Source organism: Spinacia oleracea, chromosome 1 (assembly GCF_020520425.1).
Source record: "Spinacia oleracea cultivar Varoflay chromosome 1, BTI_SOV_V1, whole genome shotgun sequence".
Taxonomy (NCBI): domain Eukaryota; kingdom Viridiplantae; phylum Streptophyta; class Magnoliopsida; order Caryophyllales; family Amaranthaceae; genus Spinacia; species Spinacia oleracea.
In genome coordinates, this window is record NC_079487.1 from 133,820,436 (window position 1) to 133,842,984 (window position 22,549).

Here is a 22,549-nt window from a genome sequence, read left to right on the forward strand (position 1 = left end):
AAATGTACATTAAGGTGTGATTTCAAAAAAAAAATTATATAAGGTCCCTTCTCACAAAATTTGGATTATAAAAGGTCATTTTTAGCAAATTTGCCTTCAAATTAATCAACTCTTAAAAAAGTTAAACTAATAGACACACGCCTGTATAGGGCAATCTTAGTGGGACTGGGGAGTAATAGGAATTCAATATACTCACAATTAATAGCTTAAGAAAGCAGAAAACCATACACAAATTAGTCAAACTATTCGTAATTTCAGATCACTAATTGTTGATTAACCAATTTTGTTCTCAACCTACATGCAATGATATGCAATCGCCACACCAATACATTCCCAAGTCTTCCATTGCTTCAATTCTATCCCCAAAGCCTTGTTAAAAATTTAGCCATTGATCTACCAAAACAAAACCAAATAAAATAGATTTAGCTATAGTGAAGAAGTCCAATTCCCAGAATGAAGAACAAGGGGGAAAATACGGAAACATGCAAAAACTTGGATGTAACCTGAACCCTATAACCAGAGCTAAAGCTAAAGCTAACCACGTTTGATGATGCACTGTTGTTAGTCAGTACAAGTAATGCTGCTCCGTGTGCTCCTACGTCCATGGAAATTGAACCTCTATTTATATGACAGTCTTGACTGCTCCAAGCTTCTCTGCATTTTGATACATCTCCGGTTTTTATGCCAGGGAGTACCTTTGCTATGTTTGAGAGGTCTGTCGTTATTGTTGTCTTCCCTTGGTTAAGGTTGAAGACGGCGAGATATATTTCTCCTGAAAATACATACAACAGTGTAAACTAAAGATGGTTGTGGGCCTGTGCCGGGTCGCACGGAAAAAGCCCGGCATTAGCACGAAGACGTGGGCCTGTGCCGTAATTTTTTGAAAAAAGCATGACAAGGCACGGCACGACAATGCACGCTAAATATAGTAAAATTAGGCTTAGGCATGCCGGCCCGAACCGGTCCGACACAACAGCCCGTGGGCTTGGACCGAGCCTGGGCCCTGTTTTGAACTTTTCGGCCTGGGCGGGTACAATGCAGAGTGGATTTGGGGCATTGGCCAGGCCCAAGTGCTCGGCCCGAAGCCCGCTCCATGGCCATATTTAGCACTACTGTAATATAAGTACTTCTGAAAGGCCAGTCTGACACAGGGTAAATAACTGGTTATTCAAATGCTTAAATTTTGCAAAATATGTCTGCTGTTTTTGTTTGTAATAAGTCCTGTTATTATTTTTAGAAAATGTAAATCAAACCTCTTCTTCCAGTAGCAACCCAAGAGCGAATTCCACCAGGGACGGCATTAGCTAAAGAACCAGAAAACAAAACAAAAAAAAAGCATTTAAGTACAGGGGATTCTAAATTTTTAGAGCCCTGTATAGAAGAGAGAATGAGAGATATGCTTCAGAAATAATACCTTCAACCGTCTTTACAGTGGCACATAAACCAGAATAACTGTTTGCAAGGGTTCCATTCATATTCAATTCCCACATCTGAAAAATTAACAGCATTAGCTCTTAATCGAAAAAGCTGCTCTACAATTGATATACTTACGATTACATAAGAAGCTCGGAGTTCATAGATAGTTCATTGGATACTTTGACTATATGCATTAGCCAGTCTCAACATCATAAACTACCTCCAATCTACGATTTATGCAACACATTAACATACCTGTCTCACATGGACAAGGAAAGTTTCCAGGCAACGGCGGATCTTCCAACCTTGGGTGGGCCCGGCCCCAGGGCGGAAAACCCCATAGTGTATTTTAAGTTACAACCCCCCCCCCCCCTAAAATTTGTGTATGATTGTATAAATTCCATACTATATTGCTTAATTCTTCTACGCCACTGTTTCCAGGGACTAGCAAGTTGCAACCCAGTCACTCTACCTTCTCTGAGTATCGCTCCTCAAAAGAACCACAGCGCATGGCTTGTTTGTACGCATAAGAAATGGTGGGTGACTGGTTGTGATGATGATTTAGTCATTTAAGTCATTTTACATGTAATTTTATGAAGAAACTCATGCGCCAATGTCTATTCTTCACCCCTTAAGTATCTCTTTTTCTCAATGTATTTTCATTGTAATGGAAATTTATCAAGAAAAACACATGATTGGAAATGGAGTTGCATCACCGCCATCTCTAGCATAGAACTTACCTCGCAAATCACATACAAAGACATCCATAACAATTCTGCAAATTGTCAGAATTGTTACTACCTCGTAAGCTAGAAAACGAGCCAAAGAATACCTGATTGGCATCCCTTTTGCATGGAGATGAAGACCCCCTCCTGAATTCTTTTGAAGTAAGCCTCTGTCTCGGAGAGGCGTCGATGCAGAATGCTGCGTCGGTAGTTTCTAATAGATGACTTTTTCCATCATACTGTGTTGCGTAGAGCTCTTCGCCCCTACAGTACCATATCATCTAGGGTCAGTAAGGCATACTAAAAGCTAACAATAAGAAAGCTTAAGGTTATTATACAAGTATTAAGGAACAGGATTATACAATGTAACTTGTGATTTTCTCTTGTATATGCAGAAAGGTGCTGCTTCATTGGTTTCAAAATTATCTTTCCAGCATACTTGGTCAAGATCCTGGTCAACAGATTCAACTAACCAGCCTTTTGCTTTGATTTCCTTGCAACTCACAAGGGCCAAAGAACTTGTATGAGAATTTCGAATGTTTTTCTTTTGCGTTGAATGGAACGAGGGGTTGCTTTTGGAAGGATGAGAACCCGTTATGAAAGGAAACTGTAAGGAAAACAACACAAGATCTCAGCTAATCAGGTTTAATTTTACAAAATACTAGTCCCTCCGTTCCTAAATAAGTGTCATATATGGAAGAATGCGCGGGGATTAAGAAAAATGAGAAGCGTGTAAGAAAAACAATGATTGTGAGTGTTTTTTTGGGGAAAGGATAAAGTAGATAATTGGTTATTGATAAAATACAAATAAAAGTGGATGTGGAGATGGAGATGGAAAAGCGGAAAAAGAGTAGAATGTGTAAGAAAAAGTAATCATGATTTATGGAAAAGTGGAAAAAGTGTATGTCCAAAAATGGAAAGTGAACACTTATTAGGGAACGCTATAAATAGAAATAGGACACTTATTTAGGAACGGAGGGAGTACTTAAGTTCATATGGAAGCAAAACATGCCTCTTGGTTATTTGAGCTAAAAGCATTGATTTCCAGAAAGGTAGGATTAGTGATGAGATTATACGTGACATCATCAAGCTTTCTCATATCTCCTCCAAACATAAGCGGAGACTTGGCCATAGCCCACAAAGTTATCTGGAAATATAAGTTTCACAACCCAAAAAGTTCAGAAATTTGAGGTACAAAGACCGTACTGCGAAGATCTAAAGATAATCTATATAAGCTCAATTCGTGGATTATGGATCGTGGTGCACATAGAGCTACGTGCACCAAAAGAACATGTGTGCATAAGTAAAAGAACACGACACTACGGCAAAAGAACATGCGATATAATATTTCACTTTTTTATTATAAAAATAATTTATTATTTTACTATTTATTAAAACCTAAATAAAAAAATACTCATGTTCTTTTCTCGTAACCAGATGTTCTTTCAATTATATACTGTGTTCTTTTGGTGCACGTAGCTCTATGTGCACCATGGTCCACCTTCTAAATTGCGATATAAGCTTTTACTCACCTGAGTTTGCTGCTCATTGATATTTAGGTTACATTTCCTGTGTGGTCCTTCATTCGAACCTATGTGATTCAGTCACGAAATAATTAGTGGCTATATTAAGTAAACTATCTGAAATAGTCATAATAAAATTCTTTTGATGCTTGTTAAGAGCGAAATTGCATGAGATTAATTGCATATTATGGTAGCCTTTTAACACTAAATAACTAAATATCAAAATGCAGTACCAGAAGATCTAGCAATCAGAAAACTATTAGCTAATCGCTTGACAAACACTGCAGTGGTCCGTAGTGATTAAAATCTCATGTAGGATAGTTTTTCGGTCATATAACTCATATTGCTCTACTAAGGAACTTAGACTTTATAAAACAGTTCTTACATGAAACTTCATTTATACTTGTAAATTTGTAATGTGGTGTAAAAATACATCCATAGTAATGAAAAGGCCATTTTTTTACTTTTTTTAGTCAAACTATATCAACTTTGACCATTAATTTTTATCATTATACCATACTAGAGAATATACGTCTATAATCTATCGAAAACATGCCTTAGGAAAATCTGAAATAACTATTTTCACGTCACAAATCTATAATTTAATCAAATTTTTTATGGTTAAAGTTAGTATGTTTTTGTAATTGAAAGTCAAATGCGGCTTATTACTAAAGAACAAGGGAGTCTGTGAAATTACATACCTGGATCAGTAAGCCATCCAAGTGGCAGCATATCTGAATCAGGCCATGACTTTCCCGACAGGCCACTGGATCCTATCATCTTTGCAGCCGCAAAATCTCTTAACAATCGAAGATTAAAAAAAAAAACTATGATCAGTAAAAGGGAAATAGCCAAATTGGGAAGATGAAAAATAGATAAATTCACCGGAAGATAATGTACATAGATGTACTTAATTGACAGTGAAAACCTGTTTAATTCACCTTGTTACATCAAAGTGCGCAGCCACATCACCCCACGTGTCCCAATCATCCCCAGTTATTCTGTACATATTGACTAATCCACTAATTTCCTTGGCCATAGCAGGCGTAACACTTGTACCAGGGGACAATGAATATAGAATCGGACGCGAAAGTTTGCTAAGAACCTACAAAGAGTCGAGCACATCCTCGTAAAAGCCATAACAAATATAGATAGATGTTCTATGAAGTAGTGGAGTTATGAATTCTAATACCTCAGATACATAGCTAATTTCTTCTATATCCAAATCATCCCCGAAAACACAATCATTCTTCACTGTGATCAAGAAGGATACTATGTGTAAATAAAATTATGTGCATTAAAAATTAGTCAAAATTGCCTGATGCAGTATATGAACATGAGATTGATAGAAGTCTGTACTTTATGGAAGGCATATAAGAGGCTTGTATGATTACAAAGTTTCAGATCTCACATCCTGAAGCATGTCAGATAATCACTACATGTTCAAATGCAAAAACACAGCAAACATATTGTTCTTTTGTAATCAGAAACATTTGAATTAAGCTGAAATTCTGAAGGAACAAAGACATTCACAGCAGCATAATTATAATGATAAATCAGAACGGGATGAGTGACAAATCGAAATATTCATGTCATGCAGATTCAAGATGAAACTTTTTTATGAGAAGTTTAGTAGGAAGCCATTATATTACCAAAATCAACTCCCCATTCAGCATATTGCTCGTAAAGGGATCGCAAAAATGCTTTTCCTGCTCCCAGTTTCGTATTCACGCTCATAAAACCATGTGGCATCCACACACATTTTCTCTCTGTCATCCCTATATCTCTTGCTGTCCATTTTCTTCCACCCTCTATATAAGCAGCTCCCTGAATAGGGGGGATAAATATCAAAAAAAAATAAAAAAATAAACCACCATTCTGTAAGTTACAGTGCTCAAACTGTAATTAGGCCAGTTTCCATGATTAGCTAAATAATGATACAGCAAGAAAAAGGTACTTCTTTTGCACAAACTTCTATATAAATCGCCTAATCTGGGACTATGTACTTCGTATATTTCTTTGTAGATCATATCAGTATTGAAAGAAGCGATACCTTAGAGGTATCTAAAATAGGCGTGTTAGCGTTTACTGCCTGTGTACTTATTCCTCTCATAACATGAATTCCGAATTTCAACCCCATACTATGCACTTTTTTGGCAACTTCGGTGAATCCTTTCCCACCCTTGGATGAAGGCCACCTGTCAGGATCAGGAACCATTCTTCCCCATTCATCGATTACATCAAATCCTGAAGAATCAGTGTAAGCTCCGGGCACCTTTCTCCTATACCAGAGGTAATCAACCACAACATACTGCAACAGATAAGGAAATTGTTGGTTACACTCAAGTAAAGGTCATTTCAAAAAAGGAGGAGAACCGTAAAGAGAGGAACAAATACAATTTAAAGTAAGGCTCCGTTTGGTTTAGTGTAAAACGTTTTCAGTGCAAAATGATTTTCCATGGAAAACATTTTCCAAGGGAAAACACAATTCAAAACTAGTTTTCCTTTGTTTGGTTCCTTAAAAGAAAATGAGAGAAAATGGTGAAGATTGAGGGGAACAAGGGAGAGGGAGGTAAGGAGGAAAGGTGGAAAAGTGGTTTCCCTCCCTTTCAAACGGAAAATATTTTTTCACATTTGAGGGAGTTATGAAAATTTATTTTTCATCACTTGCCAAACCAAACAACGTAAAATGACTGAAAGGGGAAAGTAGTTTTCCACGAAAACGTTTTACCCCTACCAAATGGAGCCTAAATGTATTACAACACGGACCTCATATCCGTGAGCACGAAGTCGTTTAGAGACAAGCTCTGCATTTTGCAGAAACTCTTCTTCAGAGATTGTCCAACAAAATGAATCATAAGAATTCCAGCCCCTAGGTGGTGTTACAGCATGTGTGGGATGTTTGTGTAAACCTTTAGATTCTATCCTGTTAAGGCAATGATTAGTATGTATTAGTTTACTACACTTCTGAGCTCCAAGAAGTATCCACATCTTAACCCAAAATATACATATTAACAGCAAAATTATGTAATTCCCTCGTTCATAATATCCTACTATGTTTGTTATACCTACGAAGTTGTAGGCTTTCCTCGATGTGAAATAACATATCATAGACTTGATATTGTTCCAGAAATTTCAAGCAGCGTTATACCTAAATTTATCAGTTACTTTCAACTAAAGTTTTATTTGTCAAAAATCATAGCACCCTGGAGCTAAAGCAACATGGTGATGACCGCGAATTCAAAAGCAACTTGAATATATGTTTCACAATCGTCTCTTACACCACCTTTTTGCTAGTTACAAGGGAGTTAGCGTACATCTAGACCTTCCCAAACCTTTCCTATGAGTCTGTGACAAGAGCAAATCCTGCATATTTTTGCTTTTGAGGTATAACTAAAATTGAAGGAATGTTAAGAAATCGGAACAAAAGAGACAGCTAACACATGATAAGTTATGAATGTTTTGATCAACATACATATCCAACTCCAATTTCAAGATTGATTAGCTCAAAAGAAACTAGCACAAAACTCATCATCTCCCAATGGTACTAGATTACGCTCAAGTTACCAAAATGGTACTAGATTACAACACCTAGATATTCAAGTTTACCCAAAATAGTACTAGAATACACCACCTAGCTAGATCTTCAAGTTACCAAAAATAGTACTAGAATACAACAGCTAAAGAGACATAGAAGTTGCAAAAACTCAATAAGTAGCCATTTTTGTACTAATTTCATCATCAAAACCTTAATTGGATATACAACAATAATGGTAAACAACTTCAAGACCATATGAGAGTAGAAACAATCAATTAAACAACTTCAAGCAACAAAACAAACCCAGAAAATGAGCAAAAAAGTTGAATGAATTGCAATACCTGTTAAGCAGAAGCAGTGGGAAGAGAGAGAAAATGGCGAAAAGAAAGATCTTCATTACTGAGACTGGTAATTACGCTTGAATAAGCTAATTAAAGTAGCTGCAATATCTGCCATCTGTTTGTTTGTGCTTTATAAATGAAGATGTTTAACGGCGTTAATGTGACTGCAGATGATGATGATGTGTCGCATGATTTCCTGCCCAAGAATCGTGACACCTTTAACGTCGGTTTGGATATTTTGTCGTTACTTGCAAAGATGGAATTTTTTTGAATTAGTTAATATAAACAGGATTAGCAACTATAAACAATGATTATGCTGCAGATTTTGGTACTCTTGGGGTTTGGGGAAATATGGAGAATGTCTGTTTTCTTCTTGGTTGAATAATTTACTTAGCAAGAAATAGCCGAATAATTCATTGAATTCATCTTCATATCGTAGTACTCTAGTTTATATAAGGGAATGCCATAAGCGATGTAAATATGGATTGTCTATTTAATCTTTTACTAAAATTAGAAATTAAAAACAAATTAAATATAAAAGCATTTTATAATACAATATAAAAGTGAATTACTTTAAAAATATTTACTAAAATCACCAAATAGTAAAACTAAGAAAAAAAATATCATTTAAAATGGAGTATTATAGTGTGTGCTCTTTTAAATTACAAGCATGCATTGCATGTATGAAAAACTAGTAATAATTAATTGAGTTCATCTTCCTATTGGATGTAGTATAACCTTTATTTACAGAGCATTGTTATCTCGATTTTATAATAAAGAGTACTGGTAAAATCCAAAATCTCGGATAAATCGTTTACATCGACATTAGAAAGTTCTAATTATATCAGAATCGAATCACCAATTAAATATTTTTATTAATTTCAATTAGATAGGATTGAATAAATAAATAAAAAAAAAAATCAGAATAAGCAAAACAAAATGGAATAGTATTTTAGCCGGAAATCAATCAATAAATTTGGTCATAAATTTGATTTTAAACTAAAGGACCCTCCCCCCCTTTTTTTTTTCTTCTAACAATTATGAACATCTTAAAATACTCGTACCTGAAAATATCCACCAACTGATCTAACAAACTGCTGACGTCAGCTGCCACTATAAAAACCACCTCTCCCCATTTCAAAACCTCATTTTCCCTCTCTTCCAGCAACACCTCAGCTCAACCTCCAATGGCGGACGAACAGAAACCTAAGCATTCACTCATCCACTACCTCACTTTCTCTCTCCTCATCTCAACTTCCATGGCGGTGAGCTTCTCTTTCGCCGACCTCGAAGCCGCCCTTTACGCTCTTCAATTCCACGGATTCAACCTCTTCGGAAACTCCATAGCCGTCTCCGACCTCTCCATTCAAATCCTCTCTCACACCTTTAACTCCACCTCCACCGCCGCTCACAGCGTAGGCCGCCGTGGATTCACCTTCCTGGCACCTCCAAACTCCGTGCTCTTCTCCCTTGACATGTCCACTGACGCCTTCACCTACATTCATTCCCTCCGCTACCATATTATTCCTCGCCGTCTCTCGTTTTATGAGCTTCGCAATGTTTCTCTCTCCAAAAATCCTCACCTGGAGACTCTCGCACCTGGACATTATCTCTCGGTGGCCTCTTCCGGTCGCCGCCGTGTCTCCATTGATGGAGTTCGCGTCTCTTTTCCTGACCTCTATTTAAGGTCCGACATCGCTGTGCATGGCATCGACGGAATTCTCGTCTCCTCCAGTGAAGAATACTTCCACCGCCTTCATTCCGTCACTGCTCCGCCACCCATACACTCTCCTAGTCCTGCTCCTATCATCAGCAGCGATGACCTCAAACCAGTCTCTGTTCCTTCAAGTGACGCTTTCTCGCCGCAGATTGTAGATTTTCCGTCATTTTCACCAGAGATTGTCCAAGTTCCGGCGCCAAATGTTGCATTCTCGTCATTTCCACCGGAACATGAAGTAGTTCCGCCGGCAATGGACTCTTTCTCGCCAGAGATTGTTGGAATTCCGCCGTATTCACCGGAGTTCAAAGGAATTCCGAAGTTTTCACAAGAGGTTGACCGAATTTCGGTGCCGTCTGACGCTTTCTCACCAGGAATTCCAGAAATTAGGTCACCGATTGGTGCTTTTCAGCCAGATTTTGGAGCAACTCCAGAAATTAGGTCACCGCTCGGTGCTTTTCAGCCAGATTTTGGAGCAATTCCAGCGTCTAATGATGCGGCATTCACTGGAGGAGGCTTCAATTCAATTTCCGCTCCACCAATTGATGCTTATTCACAGAAGAATGACGAAAACCCGTCGCCTTCACCGTCGATTTTCTCTCCTGATGAATACTCAATGTCCCAGGAGTATGCAGAGTGGTCGCATACGGAGTTTCTCTCGCCTAACAGCTGGTCATCAGCTTGGAGTATTCCGCCACCGTTCACAGAGGAAGAATCGCCGGAAAAATGGCAGACTGTGAACTAGAAAAGGCATCACGAGTTTTGTAAAAGTCAAGGTAATGGACATGGCAGCAGTTTTGCTAGGTAACATCATATATCATCACCCTGTTTCTAATGTTGCTGATTTTTACGCTTTATTTTAGCAATTATCAACTGATCATTTTCTTTGATAATCAATTATAGAAAATGAAATTTTGCTGTAAATTTGGCTCATTACACGTTTGCTTAGGGAAAAGATTATGGGTAAAAGCTATAGTTGCTGGATAATGATGATGTATAAAGGATTTCTGAGATTAGTGGCTACATTGATTTGTAAATATTTGAGTAAATTGGTTCAAACTTAGGCTTATTACCAGTTTTTGTTATGTCTGTTCTTTTTCAACGGGAGCAATCACTGAATTTGCATAATTTCTCTAAAAAAAACCTAACAAAATCCCATGTAACATGCAAGTAATCCGTAAGACTACATTCGTGCTATGCTCAATAATAGTATACTCCCTCCGTCCCTTTCCAAGAGATTTTTTTTAGTGGAAACGCCGACAAGGGGCAAGTAAAAAAGCCAAGGAGGGACGGAGCCCACGGAGGTACTCCATTAATTTTTACTTTCAGCCATGATAAAGCAAGTTTACAGTTCGTTTTGAGACGGAAGTAGTAGTAGCAACCAAGCTATAACCTGTGCATGAATAAGTTGGTTTTAGGTTGTCACAAACAGAACAGACAGCTTATATAATCCACATGTAGGAAGTGAAAATACATACTGTCAAAAAATAATGATAGTAGCAGTTGGGCATCACAGTTTTCTATTTAACTTAATTTACAGGTTATAGTCAGCCCAACAGTTAATTAGTACAAGAACATTCATATGACAACCCCCCCTAACAAGAACTTCATGAATTGTTGATGATGGAAACCAGTCTCCCTCCAAAAACTGCTTATCAACCTCCAGTTTTACGTCAGTTTCAAACTTCTGTACGAACATTAGAATCATAACCGGAATAATCTGAGTAAAGAGTGTCGATAAAGTAATTTTCCACCTGATCCTCACTGAAAACCCATCTTAAGAAAGGAAACATCTGCTTTGGACAATGGCTGCTTCAAATTTTCTTCCTAAGAAACCTGATTCCAAACTCTATATATGTCACACTCTTCATGCCCTACACATACAAGGGGTCAAAGGGTTTTCCCATAGATCATAATTAGGGAAGGTTTCCTCTGGCAAACCCGTCCTTGTTTGGTGGGTCACTACAACATCCTCAACAAAGGTGGCCCAGCCCATGTAAGGGTCCCCGAAAGACTTGGACATAAGACCTTTATCTGGTTTAATTGACTTTAACTTATGGCCCATGTATCGCCTGTAGCCAATGATGAGCTTAGCGAAGTTACCTCCATGGGTCATCACAAACACATCAGACTTCAAGCAAACCAAGAAGTCGAGCGCTGCCAGGCTCGTAACATGCTTTCTGAAGCCATCCAACTCTTCCTTGCTTGTTAATTCCTCCTTTGTTACCTGTAAAATAAATTTAAAACAAGTTCAACTCCTTGATTAAGTCAAACTACAGTCACGGAGACAATAACCTTTTATAGACAATTCAGAATGCAAAAGCATGTTTTACAATTACTCCATAATAGTTTGGATCAAATTTGTTTCAGGAATTATAACCAAGGTAGAGGCCATATGACTTCTAGGGAATAACTTTGTTACTCTCCATATTTTATTAGGAGTCACATGTTAGACCGACACGCGTATTAAGGAAGGAAAGTTAAATCTAATAAAAATAATAAAGCAAGTGGGGGAGCGTGTAATAAACAAATAGAAAAAAGGATGGGAAATGTATTTTAATCAAAGTAGAGAGGAGTTTATTGTAGTGGTGGTCCCTAGAGACAATTAGATATATTAAAAACGAAAATGTGACCCCTAAAAAAAGACGGCCGGAAGTAGTATGTAGTATATGTGGCTCCTAAGAAAATACGGAGGGAGTACAAGTGTCGAGTGCAGTGTGGCTCCTAAGAAAATACGGAGGGAGTACAAGTGTCGAGTGCAGTGTGGCCGTGTACCGAGTGTTTTTGTTAAAGTTCCTCTCATATGCTGAAAAGAAGAGTTCAATGACACAGCTCTGAGGTTGACTTTTGAAGGAGTGTTAATTTCTGACACAGGCACATATTATGAAATGAAGAGTTGAAATAACATAGGTGAACAAATAACTTTTGGGAAGAGCAGTCTATTTTAATTATTTAAACACACTTGTAATTTTAACTACTTATTTGATCTGCTACATTTTTGTCGTTGCGAATTATTGATGCACAAACATGTTAACCTTCTCGAGCCGAGGGTGTGCAAAAGAGACAAGAAAACTCACCAGATTCGGGAACATGTTCCTGAGTGGTGCCATCCGATTCTGCCCCCCATAAACTTGCCCAGACGCAACATATATTTGTGTCTCTTTTGGATATCCCATAGCACGTAGAATAACAGCTACTTCCCCGGGTTCAAGTGGACATCGACCTTCTTTTCGTTTCTGCAGAGATAATTGCCATAAATGGGAACCATTCTGCAACAAAAACTCTCTCATCAGAAAAATAAGATGACTACACGAAGCATATGTTTGTTTATACTATCAACATTTACACAGCTATAAAATCTGGTGATGTAACAAATTGTCAATTGAAAGGATAAGTTAGTTTTGTTTGAAAGCACCTTAAAGCGTCTAGGCCATTCCTTCTTCCTGTAAACTGCCATTTGGGCTTTCTCCTCTCTGGTCCCAACAAAATCACAGAAAGATAGACCCACCATCCCTTTCTCAAATCTAAGATGAAGAGCCCTGTACAAAAGAAACCCCGATTTTATATTTGAGAAAATAGTGAAACTAAATGTCTCATACTCCACCGAGTTAAGAAATTAAGATACATACATGTATGGGTTTGAATTTGCTGTGCGGTTTCTCATTCTTGATGCCAGTGACTCAGCCATCTGCTCAATCTCAGGAAGAAATTTCAGAGCGTGATAGTTCACCCTACACCTCAACCTGTTGATTTCTTGGGGAACATTATCGTACCTGAAAAAGAGCGGGTCAAAACTTCAATATAAGGAATGAAGACTGCATTTGTAAAGGAGATACAGATCACCATAAACAACAACTTACCCGAGTCTATCAACAAAAGGTTTTAGGGCCATTATCTTCTTTTCCTTGATTCGAGGCAGAACGTTGTCAATATAAAACTGAGCTGAAGCATACTTTGGGATGTTCTTTACCGTGCGCCTATCATACATTTAAAACCCACAGAAGCAGAAACAATTATTTTTTAACTGTATAAAACTAATAAAAGTACTCAAAAAGGGGGGGGGGGGGGGGGGGGGGAATAGAAAAGAAAATAATCAAAATATTTCTGTTAAAAGAGAAAACTCCTTGTAAAAACAAGGAAAATATTATGATCCTACATTAAGGTCCTTAAAATTCATGGTGTCGAAATACAGCTCCCAAGCATGTTTGGCATGTACACCAATTGTCAGTTCAAATCTATTCTACTCCCTCCCCTCTATGATTAGGGTCTATTTATGACTTCACTGAATTCTCTTGGTCCATATTATATGCCGCTTAGATATAAAATGCACTATTACTTGTCAATTTAAAATTTCAAAGCTACTCATTAATTTTGAATGCCTATGAGATAACTAAACTCTCTTAATGTGTGAGCATAACCTTACAAGATATGTAGTACTATTTTGGAATGGAGATTACAGTAAACTTGTATGGCTGTATCAATTCAGTGTCTCTATAATTACATGGCAAGGAACAACATGACACAAAAATACGGCGTATGGGAACAATCTAAACATTCAACGTGTTCCACGCTTCCTAACAGCTGCTCTGCTCATCAGGTGTAAGGCTGTGTACAACTTGCCATCACTAGATCCCCATCTAAATGGGGATGGGTTATTATCGCTGTTTTATAGATTATACAACTACACCCAAGAATTCCTTGCAAATATCTAGAAGCTGCTAGAATAATACATGTATCAAAAACTTATAAAAGATATATAGTAGCCTACTTCAATACTATGCCGTCATAGTAGTCTTTTCCAACACTCTCATGGCAGACGGGAAAACAACAGAATAGTATCAAAAACACTCTGATATCCTAACAGACTGTTATTGATTATCCTTTTGAGGCTTGCTCTTACATACATTTTCGCTTCAATAATACGGAATCAGGAGATTTTTTAAAAAAAAAACTAACTTATTGATAATTTGATATACGGAGGGGTTTTGTACAATATATTAATTCCATAATAGTGTCAGATTTTCTAAATTTCATAGGGAACCCCAGTAAAACCCTTCTAGAGCTAGTTGTATAGATTTTATGAACTCGCCACAAACTTAAGAAGATGTATCAGACTAAATTCCCTCTTGATTACATTGGTCTTTACCAAGCAGGGAGGGACAAAACTGAAATTTCATAAGAACAACACAACCCCACAACTAAATAAAATCATAGATTTCTTATCACAGATTTTGCCAGATATCAAAGCACGGAAAGTTTTCCAAATTATGAGTCTAAGAAAATGCCTCATCCTTGGTTTTCTAGTAACAAACAGGTAACAGGAAACATAGCAAATGTTAGTCTAGCTGCGGCTTAATTCTGTGATCTCCACTCCAGTGTTAAATTTGCTGAACTCCAAGGTTTTGCAAACCAAAATCAGAGCCAAGGCAGTCATGTTGTAGTTTATTGTCATATGACCAAAAATCTAAAGGCTGAAACAAGTCAGTGTGGCATATAATAGGGGAGCTATCCTTCCCAGGAAATAAGAGAAACTTTGTCTCACCAACAAATACTTTGTGCTTACTAATTAGGCCTATGTATTCAATATTGATGAACTGAACCCTACACTACATGAAAACAGGCTGCACAGTCTTACTTCATTGATAACTTGCTGAAATAATGGCCCATTTTTTGTACAGGGAGAAGGGAATCAACTTAACTAAAGATAAATTTCAAAGACAAACAAACCTTATGCTTGTGAATAACTCCGTTTTGTCCGTAAACCACTCTGGAATATCACGGATAATTGGCACATCATCCTTTAAATAGTCAATGAAATGATCAACATCAAATATATCTTCAAATTTCCTGCAGAATACAAAACGGATATTTATACAGGATTTTTCCTTGTGAAAGCAATATAACTAATCTGTAATAAAAATCTAAAAGGATAGCATAAAGCAACACTCTAAAAACATATGGAACACGCACAGAACAAGCTAACATAATAGGGTGATTAGGCACCCAAACAAAGGCTGCAAATAGACAGGGGAGCACTTCCCCATCACTTACTAAGCCTACCAGTATTTCAAATTGACACCACTTTGGAGAAATTACTAAACGACGAAGGTTTTTAAACAGCGGAAAGGGGAAACAGCCAGCATAAAATGACAAATTCGGCCTTGAAAAGTAATTATATGAATAAGGTGGCTCACGTTTGGTCCTTCCATATCTGGTCTTGCTTCAACACTGGCAAAATAAGTGTAGCGTTCAATATTTTGGCCACGCCCACTGCATTGCATATCTACACAGTAACCAATACACCTCACGTAAATTTCTATTTGTCAAGTGGCTAAAAAAGTTCAGAAATGTTGAGAAATATAAGTTACATAACATAATAGTAGACAACAAATTAACGGAAGTAGATGGCAGAATAAAAAGAGCTAATTTAATTAGAAGCAATGCAACTGCAGAATTAACACAGTCATCATTATCATTACCATTACCCCATTGCCTCAAAGAGGCTCCCGCAAGAAGCGGGGTAAGGGGGAGTCAGGTGTACGCAACCTTACCCTGCAATTGCAGAGAGGTTATTTCCAATTGACCCAAAAGCGATAACGGGACGACAACGGGAAAACCATCTTCTATTTCATGGAAAGGAGCGAAAAGGTTTTAAGAGCCATTTTGATTTAGTCCATTACATCCCACAACCAAAAGAACAAATGAATCTTTAGCTCCATCGGAAATGGACATTGCAGAATTAACACAAGGAATTAGAAATTCAAGATCTGAAACCAGCATAGGAAACGAGTATATCCTAGCTAACCCTATCTCCTGTTGCATGATTCATTCTTTCATTGAATAACTCGAAGACATAATTCTAAAAGATGCCAGCTGGCACTGAACGAACAAAAAAATTATCACTGAAAAGGAAGTCTTTAAATAAAAAATAAGAGAGAAGAACAAGGACCATACGGCAATCCTTTGCTGATTCAGACCACCTTCCGCGTGTATAAATATATATCCATTTGTTGCGTTCTCTGCAGGAGGATCTGCAAGCACCAATTGGTGATATTAGATTGGAAATGAAATGAACTTGAACAATCCAGTTTAACTTTTGAAGCAAATGCTGACAAATTCACCAATGTGAAAGGACATTATAGTTACAAAATCAATCAGAAATTACAGGCTCAACAAGCTCTGCATATATTTTCCAGTGAATGACCTGATATGCCATTACTACGGCGCTCTGCACAAGGCTTCCAAGATGTCGTGGCGGAAAATGGATTCTCCCATAGTGAAGGCGCCTCTTTTACCTGTATCTCGAACATAAATATCATCTAACAATCAGACATACTTAAACACGTAATACCAAAACGACAAAGTGAGCAAAGAGAAGGAAGCTACGTCATATCGAGATCCTACGCAAACAAAGCTTACCCGAGGACACTGAAGAGTAAGGCCATCCTTCTGGCACAGATATGGTGCATTCTGAAATTAGACATTGAAGCATAAAATTATCAATCTTTCAAATGAAAATGTCATCAACACCCACCATTCCAAGAATCCCAATTAATCAAATTCGAAATAAAAATCTCCAAATTGATAATTAAATGGACCCACTTCCCCCATACACCAAAATCAAATGTTCGTAAAATTAACCAACCCAAGAACCCAAATCAAGCTATCACATCAATAATGTTGTAAATCTTGTGACTGCGATTATCAAGATTTCTAATTTACCCCAATTGGTAAAAATGGGGGAAAACTAATTACAATCATAAATCTCATAAAACCCAGAAAAATCAAATCCAAATCTGAAACCCCCCATCAAATTTGAAGTGAGACAAAACAACATTACCAAATTGGGAGAGAATTAAAGTAAAAGCAGAAAATTCCAACAACCAAGACAACAAAAATCGAGAAAAATGACAGTAAATCTGAGAAATTAATCAAAATGTAACATACCAAACGACGAATGAGGGAAGAAACGGAGACAAATCCAGCAACAACAAGAAAGATGATCAAGAAAAGGGAGAGCTTTGAAGGAGAAGAAGAACCCCTGGAATCTTCTGGGAATAAGTAAGACCATAAGAAGAAGGGTGGCCGGTGGTCACGTGAGCTACGCGCGTGACCACTACCGTCGGCGACATCGTCGGAATCGGAGAGAAGAGGGGAATTGTCGTCGTCGCGCTGTTGTTGTTGTTGAGGGTTTTTACGAGGGGAAGAAGAGGCTCTGTTTCCGAGGGAGCTGGAATGGCGGAGCTCTCTTAGCTCGGCGGACATGGCTCTCACTCTGCGTTCTCACTGTCACTACAGTGTAAGGCAACCGTCAAATGCTCTCTTACATCAAGGCAAGAAAAAGAGAGAGAGGGTGTAGTTGAGAAATTAGGACTTCAAATAAGGGTGTTTTGGTCCTTTGATCTTCAAAAATTAAGGTTAAAGAAAATTCAAAGAGTTATTTAAGTTCTGACGAGTTTGTACGCGGAATAATAAATTTTGAAATGTTCCTCAAAGATTTTGTTTGGCGTTTTTTGTATAGGGTTGTATAAAAGATGAAGACATCTATGTCATTGCAAGATACACATTTTTTGTGATGGCGTTGAAAGAAGTAGGGGATTACCAATATGTCTAGAGCAATGTGCTAAAAGCGTATGTGAACGTTAAATGTTTTGAGATAATATATTGTGTATTGGCATTCTGATCTAGATGTTATTATATGTTCATAATACATATGATGTTCTGTAGGTACAACGAAATAGATATAGACAACATAGTTGGAAAAATAATGGTTGTTGAAATAGTACTTTAAAGCTTGCCATAACACAAGGAGTAACGAATAAGTTTTGAAAAAAATCATGCTCAAATATAGAGTCGTCCACCATCAAGTTTGTTACGGAGTACTCCGTAAAAATCAAGATTGATGCAAGGTTTTAGTAGAGTGGTAAAAGGTAGTGATAACTTTTGTCATGTGTTAGGCATGAGCCCTTGCTTGGGTCGTACACAACAGGAAGAAGAATCACCCACCTTGAGTATAAGAGGAGGTTTCATCCCAAAATCAATTGGCAATGTGATGAGCTTTTAAGATAGGGTTCTTTTTAAAAAAAATCTCTAGTTAATGTTAGTTGTTTTGACGTGTTCTTTTTTTCTCAACATGTTTGCAGGGGGGCGATATGGACACTCCTATATAAAGCAGTAATTTTGTGTGTTTAAATGTGAAGTTGATATAGCGCTTGGGTTAATAATCAATTGCAACTTCTACCCGTTCAAATATTGGTACACATATTTGGATTGCTCATTAATGGAGGTCCAAATGTCATCCTGGTCATTTTTAAAAAGGGATTTACATTACATGATTAATAATTAGCTCCTCTCAAGTGTTCATCAAGCAAAAAAAAACTATCTACTATTAAACTTGTTTTAATTAACACAAGTACAACTTTATATACTTCATTCGTTAAACAATTTATATACAGGTGGCAAATGAGTCATTCGGGTCGGTTCGTATTCAAGCGATGAGACTTCGGATTGTATGGACGAATGAAAATCGTTGGGTACCAGTAAAGAGTCACATTCGCGTGAGGGGATTTTGAGATGTGGTATAGTCGAATATAAAATTTAGGTTATAGTAGGATACAAAACACTTTCACCTATATTTGACTTCCGTTAGGTCGAGTCGGTCGTGTAAATTTCGGCTATGTTTAATTTAGATTTAGCTTGAGTCAGTTTCAGATCATTCATTTTCGATACAAGTGTGGACCGAGTTAAATCTCATAAGTCGAGTCAGTTTTGACAAGTACGTTTCCCACGTATAATTAGGCTAATGGGTTTGGGCCCGATTTGGATTTTACCCATTTAGCCATTTCCCGTCGCTCAACCCATTTATGTTTTTAACGCCACTCTTTCACATCACCGTCACCGGCGACGAATAGTCGAAAACCCCAAAGCAAAACCCCCCCGCAACCCCAGAAAATGAACTCAGCGGCGAGTCACCTAGCGAGTCTGCTGAAGCGTCCGAGTTCAACCTTGAACTCAGTGAGCTCATCTCTCCAACAGTGGCGGGGGATCAGAGTTAGGGTAAAGAACGGGAACCTGGAGCAAGCGCTGTCATTCATGCAGAGAAAGATGACGTCAAGTGGGATCGAACGGATGATAAAAAGAGAAGAAACTCATCACATCAAGAATTCCGAGAAGCGCGTATTAGCACGCAAAGCTCTCCACCGTCGCCTCCAGTCCCAGGACCTTGGTCGCAAGCTCAAATCCATCCTCATCAAGAAAGTCAGGTCCGTATTTTTTTTTGTAGTTTTTGTGATTCATTTGTTGAATTAATGTGATTGTGTTGTTGGAATGTTGTTTTTTTGGTGGCTAAAGAGCCGCAAAAGCAAATTGGTGTAGACGGAATTCGATCCCCGGTCTCAAAAATGTTGTGGGGAGATGTTGTAGGTTGAGTTTTAGTTTGTCACTGTATGATTTTGGGCGAGTTTTAAAATTTCAGTTTGAGTTATCTGTGATTGTTTAGGAAGTTGATGCATTTGTTTTTTAAAGGAATTGTGCTATTTGGGAGAATGGCAGGGCTAATTGCTAGCAAAGTTTATGCTTTTTGAAAGGAATTGTGCTATCTGGGAGAATGGCAGGACTAATTGCTAGCAAAGTTTATGCTTCTAGGTTGTTAGAGATATCTTGTTAATAGGGAATTGTATAGTTGATTGATAAATGTATTTGTGCTTGAATTATATGTTGTAAGGTTAGAGAACTCGAGCGAATTGATGGTCTGATTTTTATAGTTGATTGGATAAGTAGATTTGTGCTTGAAGTATATGTTGTAAGGTTAGAGAACTCGAGCGAATTGGTGGTCTGATTTTCTTCTTGGGCAAGGGAGGAAATCATTGAGGGGTATGTTTGATAAGAATTCAGATCAAAGTGGTGCAACTCGTGCAAGGGTATTGTATCATTTTGTTTGTTGTTGTCGAAGGAGGTCCTTGATGAGCATTCTAGTACTTCGTATTTGTTATCTATTTAATATCCAATGGCCTACAATAGGATTATCAAGTGTCAATAAGTGTGTCGATTTGCTTGTTTATGTATCAGCATACTCTGCCTCTTTCTATCTATCTTCGGTGGAAGATATGTTGGCATTCTCACTCAAGGATTTGGAATTGGGGAACTTGTTGTGGTTATTCTACCTCTTGTTGTTATGGCATTATCGTACGCGTGCTTGAAAGCCTGTTTGAAGATTAACTGTTAAGTAAACAATTGAGGACCCATTTCTAGATATATGGGTTGTTGTCAAGGCTATTAGTGTGAGAAGAAAAGAATATATCCTATATTACTTTACTTCACTCTTCATTTTGTGTTCTATACCCGTGTCAGAGATTTGACACTCCGATAAGGGTATGGATTTCTTATCCTACACTTCCATGCTCACTCAAAAACTTCAATTACCACTGTAGAAGAAAATGGGAAAATAGAAGGAATAAGAAGACGAATATGTATGATATGTGTTCACAAATGGGCTTTAGATAACAAGATAAGTACTTTAACAGGAATTGGCAATCAAATTAGCCTAAAACGTGTGTATATGCATTTGTATGTTAGAGGCTTAGAGCTCATGCAAAGAGTCTTCTATAAACAGAAATGTGTTCCGTTTGTGCTGTGTCCCTGCACCCATGTCCAACTTTAGGAGTGTCCCCGTTTCTGAAATTTTCAGCCTTAACGTGTCACATACATGGATACGTACCCGCACCCGACATTTATTCCCATGATGAAGCAATATAGAATATAGTTGCAGTCTAAAAAGCAGTTTCTGATCTCATAAGTCACTCCTTTTTCTTATTTAGCTGATAGCATATTTGTAGTGTTGGTAATTACTAATTCAAAATTGTATATATAGCTATTTTATCCCCCTCCTCCTCTAAGAAGTGCTGCTGGTATAAGCTTATAGTCACATTTAGAGGAATGCTAGTTTTCTCTACAGTTCTCGACATTATTTGCAACAGTGCAAGCTCTGTATGGTACAGTGTTTTCTGGGAAATGCTGTTGCTACCTAATGACAAATCAATACTGATTTCTCTCCGAAAGCTAGTAATCAGCTTCGCCAGGAATCGTTTCTGAAAATTCCATGTTAGATTAACTTGCATCATGAGGTGTGAAATAGCTCGATATTGTTTTTAGTGAAGCGTCATTGTGCTCTGTTGAAGTGTTGAGTGTTCTTTAGCATCAGATTTTCTGAATGTAGGGCTTGACCGGTTGATATATGGAAGCAAAATGTGGCTTACGCCTTACACTAGTCACAATTAATCTTGCTGAGGTGGGGTTATACTTAAATCTGTGTAATGGCTAGAGATTAGTGAAGCTGTTATCATTTGTTGAAATTTTATGTGAACTGGTGAGTACAGTAGGGCATTGTAAGCTCTAGATGTCAAGGGATCTTGATCACAATCAACCATACATACATTAAGATCTAGCTTTAGGGCTGGGGTGATTTTGAACTTAGAAGTGTTTTCAAAGTGTACAAGGTGTATCCGTGCGTATCATGAATATGAACAAGATAACTTTTCCTGCTTGATTTAACAGTGATAGATAAATAAAAATTGTTTATTAATAGTTTTTTGCTGGAATCTTTTGCAGGGGTCTATGAGGGTGTTCTGGAGGGAGATACTGGCAACTACACTCAGGTTTTGTACGTTGCTGTTGGGTTTCAACCTCGTGTAATTGAATTTCTTCGATCACCAAACGAGTTATATGAATGTTGCAGGTTCTTGCAAGTTGTCAAACTAATTGCAGTCCTTGTAGATCACCAATTATTTTTAATAGACTTTCATAGTTCATTTGCTCATATTTCTTTTCTTTTACAAATCTTTTCGTCGTTGTTGATCATACGATTATTCAAATGCTCTCATGTATTATGTAACAAATAAAAGTTGGAGGTAATAAGTTTCTCACTTCTCGGTGTCTATGGCTTACTGGAGCACGAGTGTGATGAACTTGTACTTCAAGTGAATGAAGATCAAAATTTTGTTGAATATATTTCTCTCTTAGTTGAGGCCTGTGAGTTGTTGCTTGCAGTCCATAAGCCTCACGACCACGGGCTCAAGCCGCTCAACTCATAACACGCCCAACTTCTCGGTGTCTATGACAACATTACTAGTCATTTTTATCGGTCATCTTCAATTTAAAGCGCGTTTCCTCATCTAAAATCCTCTTATAAACTAAAACTTGCCTTACTCGAACTTTTTGGTTCTTGTTGTGAATTGGACATCGGTAACGATATTGTTCATGAACTAGAGTCGGTAGTTGGGCACTGAATCCTT

At 37.7% G+C, this 22,549-nt stretch overlaps 3 protein-coding genes across 7 annotated transcripts; 1 reads left to right on the top strand and 2 right to left on the bottom strand.

Moving 5' to 3' along the window:
• Positions 1 to 173: 173 nt before the first annotated feature.
• LOC110793375 (probable alpha-galactosidase B) lies at positions 174 to 7,699 on the bottom strand. Of its 5 annotated transcripts, none has more exons than XM_021998255.2 (15): positions 7,544 to 7,699; positions 6,434 to 6,590; positions 5,718 to 5,975; positions 5,317 to 5,491; positions 4,857 to 4,918; positions 4,606 to 4,769; positions 4,366 to 4,463; positions 3,674 to 3,732; positions 3,154 to 3,288; positions 2,504 to 2,748; positions 2,249 to 2,405; positions 1,415 to 1,490; positions 1,254 to 1,304; positions 540 to 772; positions 174 to 393 (listed from the first exon to the last, which is right to left on the bottom strand). In XM_021998255.2, exons 1-15 carry the CDS (start codon positions 7,597 to 7,599, stop codon positions 382 to 384), a joined length of 1,938 nt encoding a protein of 645 aa, XP_021853947.1. In that variant the 5' UTR covers positions 7,600 to 7,699; the 3' UTR covers positions 174 to 381. The 5 variants fall into 5 exon arrangements, with proteins under 5 accessions (XP_021853947.1, XP_021853940.1, XP_056685849.1 ...); XM_021998248.2 differs by having other exon boundaries at positions 504 to 772; XM_056829871.1 differs by having other exon boundaries at positions 174 to 772.
• Positions 7,700 to 10,679: 2,980 nt separating this feature from the next.
• On the bottom strand, positions 10,680 to 17,616 carry LOC110793388 (protein PECTIC ARABINOGALACTAN SYNTHESIS-RELATED). The gene is made up of 11 exons (XM_021998264.2): positions 17,208 to 17,616; positions 16,680 to 16,730; positions 16,465 to 16,555; positions 16,215 to 16,291; positions 15,455 to 15,543; positions 14,988 to 15,107; positions 13,121 to 13,237; positions 12,890 to 13,033; positions 12,676 to 12,799; positions 12,338 to 12,529; positions 10,680 to 11,487 (listed from the first exon to the last, which is right to left on the bottom strand). The coding sequence occupies exons 1-11, from the start codon at positions 17,523 to 17,525 to the stop codon at positions 11,128 to 11,130; spliced, it is 1,683 nt and encodes a 560-aa protein (XP_021853956.1). The 5' UTR covers positions 17,526 to 17,616; the 3' UTR covers positions 10,680 to 11,127.
• A 1,482-nt stretch (positions 17,617 to 19,098) lies between these two features.
• Positions 19,099 to 22,263, top strand: LOC110793396 (uncharacterized). Its single transcript, XM_021998273.2, has 2 exons — positions 19,099 to 19,522; positions 21,867 to 22,263. Exons 1-2 carry the CDS (start codon positions 19,212 to 19,214, stop codon positions 21,874 to 21,876), a joined length of 321 nt encoding a protein of 106 aa, XP_021853965.1. The 5' UTR covers positions 19,099 to 19,211; the 3' UTR covers positions 21,877 to 22,263.
• Positions 22,264 to 22,549: the final 286 nt, after the last annotated feature.

Coding starts and splice junctions, on each gene's coding strand:
- LOC110793375 (XM_056829871.1), bottom strand. CDS start 7,599: ATGAAGATCTTTCTTTTCGCCATTTTCTCTCTCTTCCCACTGCTTCTG. Junction 2,749..3,153: donor TTAGCTCAAATAACCAAGAG/GCATGTTTTGCT, acceptor TTTTCCTTACAG/TTTCCTTTCATAACGGGTTC. Junction 1,491..2,248: donor GCAAAAGGGATGCCAATCAG/GTATTCTTTGGC, acceptor TTAATTTTTCAG/ATGTGGGAATTGAATATGAA.
- LOC110793388 (XM_021998264.2), bottom strand. CDS start 17,525: ATGTCCGCCGAGCTAAGAGAGCTCCGCCATTCCAGCTCCCTCGGAAAC. Junction 16,731..17,207: donor CTTCCCTCATTCGTCGTTTG/GTATGTTACATT, acceptor GTCTAATTTCAG/AATGCACCATATCTGTGCCA. Junction 13,238..14,987: donor GAGTTATTCACAAGCATAAG/GTTTGTTTGTCT, acceptor AATGTATGATAG/GCGCACGGTAAAGAACATCC.
- LOC110793396 (XM_021998273.2), top strand. CDS start 19,212: ATGAACTCAGCGGCGAGTCACCTAGCGAGTCTGCTGAAGCGTCCGAGT.